A 10,529-nucleotide genomic window follows, 5' to 3' on the forward strand; every position below is an offset into this window, starting at 1 on the left:
AAACTTGGTGATGTATTTCCTTCGAAATAAAACAACAGATATATTACAAAGTACCATAATATACGAACCACTAAATATTTTCTCTTCAATTCTGCTAAAATTCAGTGAACATTTTGACAAAGAAATAAACAATTTGTATAGTAAACATTTTAGAAACAAAAATAATTTGTTGGATCACCGTAATAAGTATACAACACTTACGTGAGTTAATAGTTAAATAACGATGTTCCTTAATTACTGAATTTAAATTCATAAAAGAAGAAGAAATTTATTAGTGGTACAAGTTTTCAGGAATTTATAATCACACGATAATCTGAAATATACATTTATTATTACTATCAAACAATTAACAAAATCAAGAATACTAAATAAAATAATTCTATTTTTTATTTTTTTACTAAAGTCCATGAAGGCTTTTCCCAGGCCAGTTAGAAACTTAAAAAAAATATTTGCATTAAAAATGCATGTCATTATAATTATTTAATTTCCAATATGAAATTATTTATTTTTTGACAATTTTATTTTCAAATATTTCAAACTATGCTTTTCTTTTAAGTGTGTGAAATGTTAAACGCTTTAAATTCCATACTGGTACACACCACTTAAGCATGTTGGATTCAAAATTGACCATTTTAAAATGATTTCACTTAGAAATGATTAAATATAAAAAAATTTAATTAACAAGATTCCAATTCTAAATTATTTATACAATTGAAATAAGCATGATTGAAATCTAATAAGATTATTGGTTTTAAATTAAAACCCTAATAACCAGCATAAAATTAAAAAAAAAGATTATTGATTATTATCCACGCGATTTGCGGGGAAAAAATAAGTTTAAAAAATCCTTATTTTCCGAGATTTAGAAAAATCGTAAAAGCAAATTATATTCAGAATGTACATAATATGCCTAGTATTTAGAAATAATTTAATGGATTTTTATTTTGGGTTTATAGAAGAAAATCTCCTTTTATAAATATTTTTAACTTGAAAATTGAATTGAAACTTGAAAATGCAAAAAAAAAAAACAGGAGCGTTGCGTTCTTTTTAACTAAAAGTGCAACTGTTTGCTTGAAAATTAATCTCTTTATGTTAAGGATTCAAGTATTTTGTTGAAATTTGGTTTCTGTTGATTAAATCCAGCTGTGTTTTATTTGTATTAAAATCTTTTTTGTTCAAATATCTTTTGTTTAAAATTACTTTTTTTTAAATAAAAATTTAGTTTTTTTGTTGAAGAATCAAATATTTTTTAGAAAATTCGACTTTTTGGCTTGAAAATTCATCAATTACGTAGAACATTCTACTATATTGTACAAAATAAAACTGTTTTGTAGAAGAATCGTTTTTAAAAATTGGAAATTAATTCTCCTAGAATAAAATTCAACAGGTCTATTTTTGTCTAAAATCGATTTTTTTAGTTTAGAAATTAAATTATTTACTTAAAAAATGTTAGAAAAAAAATTGTTTTGGCTGATTAGTCAACTATTTAGTAAGAAATTCGTCTTTTATTCGTTCAAGCCAACTGTTTTTTTTTTTTTTTTTATTTAAAATGATGACTTTTTCTTGATTAGAATGTCATTAAATTTTTTGTGGAGAATTAATCTTTTTTCATTTAAAACTTAACTAGTCGGAAAAAATTAAGCAAGGAAGGGAAAAATTAGGGAAGTTCAAATATATATTTAAAAATAAATTTAACTATTTTGTTGATTTTTTTTAAATTAATTTTTAAACTGAAAATACAACTAATCGTGGAGAATATTTCATCAGTTTAGTTCACAATTCATTTCTTTGGTTGAAAATTCGTTTTTTTTATTGTTCAAAATTAATTTTTGAAACTGAAAATTAAAATAGTCTAGTTGAATAGTTTTGAATATTGAGTATTGAATGGGCTTGTATAGTCTAATTTTAGTTGAAAATTGATCTCTTCAGTTGAAAATTACTTTTTTTCAGCTGGAAATGTAACTATGTAATTTTTGGTTGAAAATTTATATTCTTTATACGAAAAGTCACATATTTTGTTCAAAATTCATCGTCTGGTTACAAATTAAACTTCTTAATTAAAAAATGCATCTTTTTAGATGAAAATTTTAGTTGAAAATTAATTTTTTCCGTTGAAAATTCAACTATTTCCTTACAAGTTGAACTACTTTGTTAATCCATAAAAAATAGTAAGATTTTACGCCCCCCCCCCCCCCCCCCCCCCCCCCCCCCCCGAGCACACACACACGCACAAACACACACCGTATAACGCTATTTTTGGATGACCTTAAATAAATGTACGAAACAAATGTAGTCGAAAAAAATTGCATGAGATAGAGGCCAATTATAGCAAAGAAGTACACAATTATTTTTCAAGAAAAGTAAAGAAATAGTAGAAATAGCGGACAATTATGAGAAAATAGTGTCTTTAGTATCTGCCCAAGGCCAGGCTATTGAAGAGATCCTGTTAATACTGCATTTATTGTTAAATTACAAAAATTGAAAAGAATGGAAGAAAATATTTACACGACTCGACTTATTGTCAGATAATTCTTTCTTATCACCTCCGGCCCGGCTAGGCGGAATACTAAAACTGGGACTAAAACCCATTATCGTCAACAATTGTATCGTCCTCGATTCGCTTCGTCAGATAGAACGGATCTAATCGCGAAATTTCCTTGAGTTTCTCGTCTCGGGACAAAAGGGGCCACCTGCGTTTATTCTCTACTTATTACTGAAAGGTGTGCCAGAAGATGGCTAGGGTTCTTCCAGGTATCTGCTGCATATCTGCGGTAGTCATGACCACATGTGCAAGACCTAAAGCGGCAAGAAAGCCGGAACTTTCACTATTTATTATTTTGCAGATAGTGTGTTCGTTTCCGATCCAGTGTCTTCGTTTCTACTTCTTCTGTTAGTACAAAAAAGGGAATAAAGAACGAGTTTATTAACCCAGCAGAGAAAGTCAAAATTCCTTGACTTTTTCCTGATTATTCCCTGACAAATTTTTCATTTTCCCTGACCATTAATATTCAAAGTCAAGAATTTTAATCTTGTAACGTTTTTAAGAACGAATTTTCCAAAACGGAAAAATTATACTGTCGGAAATATTATTCACCATTTTTGTTTAATTTATACATTTTTTTTTTTTTGAATAAAACAAATGAAAATTAGACATTATTTTTCACAATATGTATTAACTACATATAACTTTTTCAGCCTGGGTTTTATAAATTAAATAAAACAATTTAGACACTTATTTATTTTTATTTTTATATTACAGCCAAAAAAGATGACCTTTTTACCATAAAATATTAATTATCTATCCAAAAGAACGAATTTTTTTTATAAAATAGTTGAATTTCAGAGAAAAAATATAACTTTTTAATAAAATAGTGAACAAAATAATTAAATTATCAACAAAAAACGTAGATTTTTAACTAAAAAAGATCAATTTTAAACCAAAAATTGAAAAGTTATATTATCAGTAAAAGAAATTAATTCAAAAAATGAAGCTTTAATATAGTAGTTCATCTTTCAACAAAAAATAAAACATTTTCAACCAAAAAGACGAATTCGCAACAAATAAAGATTCTTCTTAAAGTAGTTCAAAATAAAATTTTTCTAAATGGTTCATCAAAATTGTTGAACCTCCAAGCCAGATTCAAATTACAAATTCTCTGTAAACGATTGAATTTTCAATACAAAAATATTAATTTACAACCAGAAAGTTTCATTTTTCACCACTAGTCAAATTTCAACCAAAACGATTAGTATACTTCCAAAAAGACGGACCTTCAATTCAAAAATATACATTTTTCACAGAAAATGTAAAAATTACATCTTCAGTTTAAAATTTTTTATTTTAAACAAAAAGAAAAACGAATTTTAAATCAAAAATTTCCATTTTTAATTAAGGAAATGAATTTTTAACTAAAATGATAAATCTGCGACCAAAAAAGTTAATTTTAGACAGTGACTCAGCTTTGAATAAAAATAAAAAAATTTGACTCAAAAACACTAATTTCCCATAAAACAGTAAAATTTTAAACCAGAAATTAATAATTTTCTAGCAAGCTGAATTTTTAACAAAATAGCTTAAGTTTCAACAAAAATGATGATTTTTCAACTAAAATGATCAATCTTCCACCATAAAAGGAATTTTAAACAAATCAGTTCAATTTTTATCCCAAAAGTTAAAGTTGATAAAAAAAGACGAATTTTCGACTAAAAAAATGTCAATTTTTCACAACGGAACTTTTACATTTTTACTTACAAAGAAATTATTTAAAGAAAAAAAGTTTTGAACAAAGTAGTTAAACTTTCAAACAATGAGACGAATTTGAAACTAAAATTATGAATCTTCACCCTGGAATAGCTAAATGTTCAATTAAAAAACTAATTTTGAATTTAAAAAATTTCGACCAGAGATCAATTTTCAAGTTAAATGATGAAGCTTCAAATAAAAAATGATTTTTTAACAAATTGGTTCAAATTTGATCTATGTAATTGAATTTTTAACCACAGAAGATGACTTCTCAACGAAAAATGTATGAGTAGATATTTCAACCAAAAAAGATGATAATTTTAAATAAATAACAGTTGAATTGAACCTAACAAGATTAATTTAAAAAAAATTTAATCCTAAAAGTTGAACTAATTCTCTAAAAATTGATGATTCCCCATTTTAGTTTTAGATTAAAATTTCAACTGGTTTGTATATAATTAGTCTTTATATTTAGCTCGTGGCATTTAAAACATTAATATTATTCTTTATGCTTGAAAATTTAACAATATGGTTGAATTTTGTTGTCGTTTGAAAAACCTTTTTTCTCATTTTTATGCTACGATAAAAAATGGCAACAAGAATGATAATTGATAGCACATATATAAAATTAAAATTAATAAAAAGAAATATATTTTTCCAAATTCTATTACCTGTTAACTGACATTTTTTTCGAAATTGATTTTTTGTAATTTCTAGGACAATTCTTATATGCAGTTAATATCCCGCAAACGAAACGGCAAAATGTTTTTTTAGTTTATTTTTAATTGATTTTCGAAATATCAGTTAACAAGTGTAGACAGCGGACTCTTAAGGGGAGAGTAAAGGTTTGGGCTTTCAAAAAATCGATTTTTGTTTGTCTTTTCGTATTGCTAAACATTTCAAGAATATACTCCCAAATTTTTAAGTCGATCTGAGCAAAACTCTCGAAGTTATTGTCTAGTTCGTCTCCTGTCCTCCAGCGCTACAGTACTGACAGCTGCGGGCTTCTAAAACTTTTAACGCGTTTTTCTCAAAACTACTTTTTCAAAGTCCGTCTTCACTGCCATTTCAAAACTACTTTACCGATTCAATTCAAACTTGGTACACATTTTCTACATAGAAAATACCTCCCCCAAAGTTAAGTTAAAAATTTTTTTACATTAAGGGTGTTATCCAACCTCAAAATGGTGGAATTTTTCGTCAAAAATAGCAAATTACACTTTAGATGACCACCAAAAAATGTTTAAATGCATTTCCGACCGAGATACAGTGAACACCGCAAATTGTTTTTTTGTATTAAAACAAAAATTGATCCACAAAATTACTAAATAAATCTTTTTTGAAATATTTAAAATTGGTAGCATGAAAACAATTTCTCTCAATGCGTCTTTGTTTTCTACTATATTTAATTCATATTTATGATTCGAGTATCTATGTCTTTATTCTACTCGTGTTATTTGAGCTCAAACAAAAAATTTGAATAGGCTCTAAATTTCTAAATTATCCTTACTGTGCGTTCTATTAAATAGAACTAAAAAAATCTCCTTTTTCTCAAGAGATAATGCCGGTGTAATAAATCAGGAGTAAGAAGGAAGCGTTAGTTTTTAGAGCGTTGATTGCATCACCGTAAGAGGTCTTGAATCTCGATGTTTAGCAAGTGATAATCCCCCGTAGGCAAAATTACAGCAATCATTCGCGTAACCGGAATGGCTCTTTGTAAATATGTAGAGAGGTTTCTGATTATTTCCATAGGTGTGCACTGAATCAGCACAGCAAATCTCTTTACGATTACAGTTAAATTTTACTAGAAAGAAATTTCCCAACAATCATTCATGACAGATTCCATATTTATATCTCAAATCACAATTCACGGCAGCGGGAGTCTTATTTTTTTTTTAAAAACACGATTTCAAAACTATAATTTACAAGGTAATAGAATTTTGTTCTGGGTCTTCTTTTATTTGAATAATATTTAGTAAACAGTGTTCTCCAATGTTTTCCTGATCATCAAAATTAGTTTTGCTTTTCAATTAAAAACAAAGCGTTTCTTTGACCTCTCGAATAATAATCCAAATTCGAAAAAAAACTCAAAGCAAGAAGCGATAAAATAATGAAGTGTGTTTTATAAAGTATTTGATGTCAGATCGTTTTTTTATTAATTAGCATTTTTTAGATTTTTATTTTGAATTTTGAGGATTTTAAGGAATTTTAAGGTATTTGAAAAGATTGCGAGTAATTTTAAGGGACTTTGAAATACAATCAACTCCCGATATAGGAACGGTTTCGAGCATAGCTGGCAGTGGCCTTGTTCCTGAATTGGGGGAATCCAAACGTAAACAGGCAGGGAAGCATGCATAATTTCCGTTGAATTTGGACGCATGACACAACATGATACAACTAACGCGCTTAGATTGCGGCCCTCGAGGTGTTCGTCACGCTTCTCTCACTTCCTCTCTTTCGGTTCTGCCTCTCCTCTCATCACGAAACTGCGGAAGCCATCAGTTCTAGGAATATCGTAAACTTGGGGATCCTATATCGAGAGTTGAGTGTATTTCACGACTTTTTACGTACCTTAGGGGATTTTAATAGGATTTTCAAGATTTGTATGAATTAAAAGATATTTTATACAATTTTTAAAGATTGCAGGGTATTTCAAAAGATTCGCAAAGATCTGAAACGTTTTTAAGAAATTTCGGAATATTCTAAAATAAATCACGAAATTTCAAAGCATTTTAAAGGATTTCATCTGATAATGGAGTATTTTTTACAACTTTTGAAGGAAATTTTAATCGGATTTTAAAGATTTAAAGGGATTTAAAGATATTACTTCAGATTTCTAAAGATTACAGGTGATTTCGAGGATTTCATAAGATTCGGAAAGATTTCCACGAATTTCAAAGCTTTCAATGAATTGTGAAATTAATCGAAAGATTTCGAAATATTTTACGGATTTTTAAGGATTTAAACCTATCTAAACCTATTTTTAGAGATTTTAAGGGATTTTCTAGCATTATAAGAGATTTTTATGGTATTTTCAAGATTTCAAGGATTTTAATAGGATTAACAGCTTCTAACGGAATTTAAAAGATTTCAAGATATTTTAGGGAATTTCAAAGACCTCAACCAATTTTTTAGAGATTTTAAGTTATTTCCGCGTATTTTAAAGGATTATAAGGGATTTCCAATATTTACAGAATTTTCACAGTTTCTGGAGGAATTACAAATATTTCGAAATATTCTAAGGAATTTCAAGGATTTCAAACGCTTGGTGTGCCATTTTAAGGAATTTCCACGGATTTCAAAGGATTCGGTAGTTCTAGATCTATAAAAAAATATACCCCCCCCCCCCCCCCCCCCCACCCTCCCAATTACTCCATCCCTCACTCTGTAAAGCACGCTTATCCCGAAAGGAATATGAATTAATTGTATAATAATCAGGGATTTTTTATGAGATTCTCAAGATATCAATAATTTTCACAGCTTTTAAAGGTTTTAAGGGGTTTTTTTGCGATATTGAGAGATTTCAAAATCATTCATGAAATTTGCAAGGATATTAAAGGATTTCCTGCGATACCGAAGTACCTTATCAAATTTTTTAATTACTTGAAAAAATCTTTTAATTTGAATTTGGAATTCTTAATATTATACTAGCTAAGCTTTAAAATATAAAAGACATTATCGTTTAAATAATTAGAGTTTTAAGAAAATTTTCGAAATCAGGGGGGTCTTAAAATAGGCACTGTTAAAAGTGTGAACAAGAATTGTTTTCCTTGATTTTGTATCACGGATATCTTATAGTCATTTATCGAGAAAAATCGAAATCTCTGGTTTAAGCGTTTTCTTATAAAATACACTTTTAATGTCAAAATATCGGAATTCTCCGTTTTTCTCGAAAACGAAGCGTTCCTTGGAAAAACAGGTACAAAAAGACACCCTTCATAATTTGTAATCTTACTCCGTTTTCTTGAAAACATAATTATTTATTTCATTATGAATTTATATTTTCCTATTTCTTGTTCTCGATATAATTATTCTAAGTAGAAAAGTTAGAAATGTACTCATACCCACATGTTTTTACAATCAAATTTTTTTATCATAAGCTGGTACCATTTTGTATATAAAAACATCGAAATAAAAAAATAAACTTAACATATAATTTTTCTTCATATTTAAAATCTGAGTTTTCATCTAGCTTCTCGAGTAGAAGGATAAATCTGTATTAAACGAATTCAAAACAGAAAGCGTCATTCGTCAAAATAGTTTTCCATAATCGCTGCAGCTGAAGTTAACATTTGAAGGATCTAAATTTAACTTCATTTTCAAGCTTTGACTATAGAAACTCAGTTCTCCACTAATCTAAATAACGATCTGGCAAAAATTACCACCTAAAAGTTCACTAAATGTAGCTACTTAAAATAGGACTGAAATATCCCAAAAAATAAAAGGGACGACTGAAAAATCCCGAAAAATAAAATTCCCGAATGATGAAATTCCCAAACGTTTTTCCTATTGTGCAATGTTTGGTTTAATATGTTCATTTTCGCCTGTTCTTTAATTTAATTTTTTTTTATTTTGAAAATGCTACTGCTATCATAATTTCCTTTTTATCGAGAAAAGTCATTAGGATGAATTGTTCCAGTTTCTGATTACTATGAATACCCCAACACAGAATTTTTAAATCTTGAAAAAAATGTTCTTAAAAATTTTCAAAATGATCTAACTTTTTGAATTTTCATTCAAATAGCTGATTAACGAACTCAATTGTTTTTTCGGATTCGGGGGTCTTGAAACGTGGAGATTTAAATTTTAAAGAAATCACTTCTCATTATGATGAGAATGTGAAAACATTATTTTTCATGTTTAAAGTATCGAAAATTATTGTTTAAATTTAGAATAACAATAATTGAAAAATATATATTTTTGGCTCAAATTTGTTTCGATTATTATTGTTATTTTAAATTCAAACAATAATTTTCAAAATTTTAAACATTAAAAATAATTGTTTGAGTAATAAGATTTCCAAATAATAAAATATACCTAAATTATCAAATCCTAAATTGGACAATTCTTGAATATTAAAATTCCCGAACAGGTTATAATATTATCAAACTGGAAAATTTCCGAAAGTTTATGATATTGCTGAATTTGAAAATTCCTGACAGAAAATTGCCGAATTATAAAATATTCGAGCTATGCAGAATATTCCCGTAATTAAACAAATAATTTTTTATAAATATTACTTATTCATTAAAAATATAATAATCAAATATTTGTATAAAAAATATTTCAGGCTTAAATCTTGTTTTAAATTATCGTAACATGTTATTGTTATTTTGGTTAATTATTGTTGCCCTAAAGCCAAAATTAACATCCAATATTATAAACGATAAAAAATCATTGTTTTTAATAACAATAATTGATTTTCTTTAAATAAATGAATCCAATTTATGAAGAAAAAAATGGGGTTTAAATTCTGGCATTTTATAATTCGTGAATATTCTGGTAATAATATTGCATTTAATAATACTTTAAACAATTATTTTAAAAAATCAGTATTTGAAATAATTAGTTCTATCATGGATTTCAGATATTTAATTTTGTTTCTCTAAAAGATGTACCGTGTAATATCTTTAAAATTTAAATGCTTCAAATTTGAAAAATAAATTGTATAAATCAAAATACACATTTAAGTTCAAACGCTAAACATTGATAGTTTTTTGATTTGCAACGTCTTCTTTGTTGATTTTTCAATTTCGAAAAACTTGTTAGTACTCCTGAGTTTATTATAATTTAACTATAAAGGATTTCTATTTAAGACAAGTCAGTTTTAAAGAAGTTTTGTATAATTAAATACATTATTTTTAACTATGTCTAAAATTGTTCCAATACCTTTGATAGAAGATGAGCTCTTTTGCTTGTTGGGGACGATTGATGTGGCTCTTCTGACGATAGGTGCCTTTCTTGCCGCCGACGGACTTTTTTCTGAAAAATGCAAAATAAACTGAAATTAGATAACCGACGGTATTAGCTGGGTGGGGATTCTCTAATCGTCAGTATCTGACGGGCGCGGCGCGTTAGCGCTCGGATCGGTGACCGTGATGTTCTCGTGTTCATTGCGTTTAGTTACTGTAAAGCGGGAAAGTTTGACACCGAGGGTGCATGTGGGCACTCGATGCCATCAAATATGCCTACCAGGTGTATACATATGAAACCGGTATTGCCATCTAGCGGCCAGTAGGCACACTTGTAGGCACTGTCGGAACTTACCATTTGTGCTAATTGGCGT

At 27.9% G+C, this 10,529-nt stretch overlaps 1 protein-coding gene across 3 annotated transcripts in view; it reads right to left on the reverse strand.

Annotated features, from left to right (window-relative positions):
* Positions 1-10,529, reverse strand: part of LOC117177922 — a 173,431-nt gene that overhangs the window by 32,405 nt on the left and 130,497 nt on the right. For all 3 annotated transcript variants that reach the window (XM_033369034.1, XM_033369032.1, XM_033369033.1), the window contains one exon: positions 10,133-10,225. In XM_033369034.1, the coding sequence (XP_033224925.1) occupies positions 10,133-10,225 (93 nt within the window). The remainder of the gene's footprint in view (positions 1-10,132; positions 10,226-10,529) is intronic.

Source organism: Belonocnema kinseyi, chromosome 8, assembly GCF_010883055.1.
Source record: "Belonocnema kinseyi isolate 2016_QV_RU_SX_M_011 chromosome 8, B_treatae_v1, whole genome shotgun sequence".
In the NCBI taxonomy this organism is placed as follows: Eukaryota; Metazoa; Arthropoda; class Insecta; order Hymenoptera; family Cynipidae; genus Belonocnema; species Belonocnema kinseyi.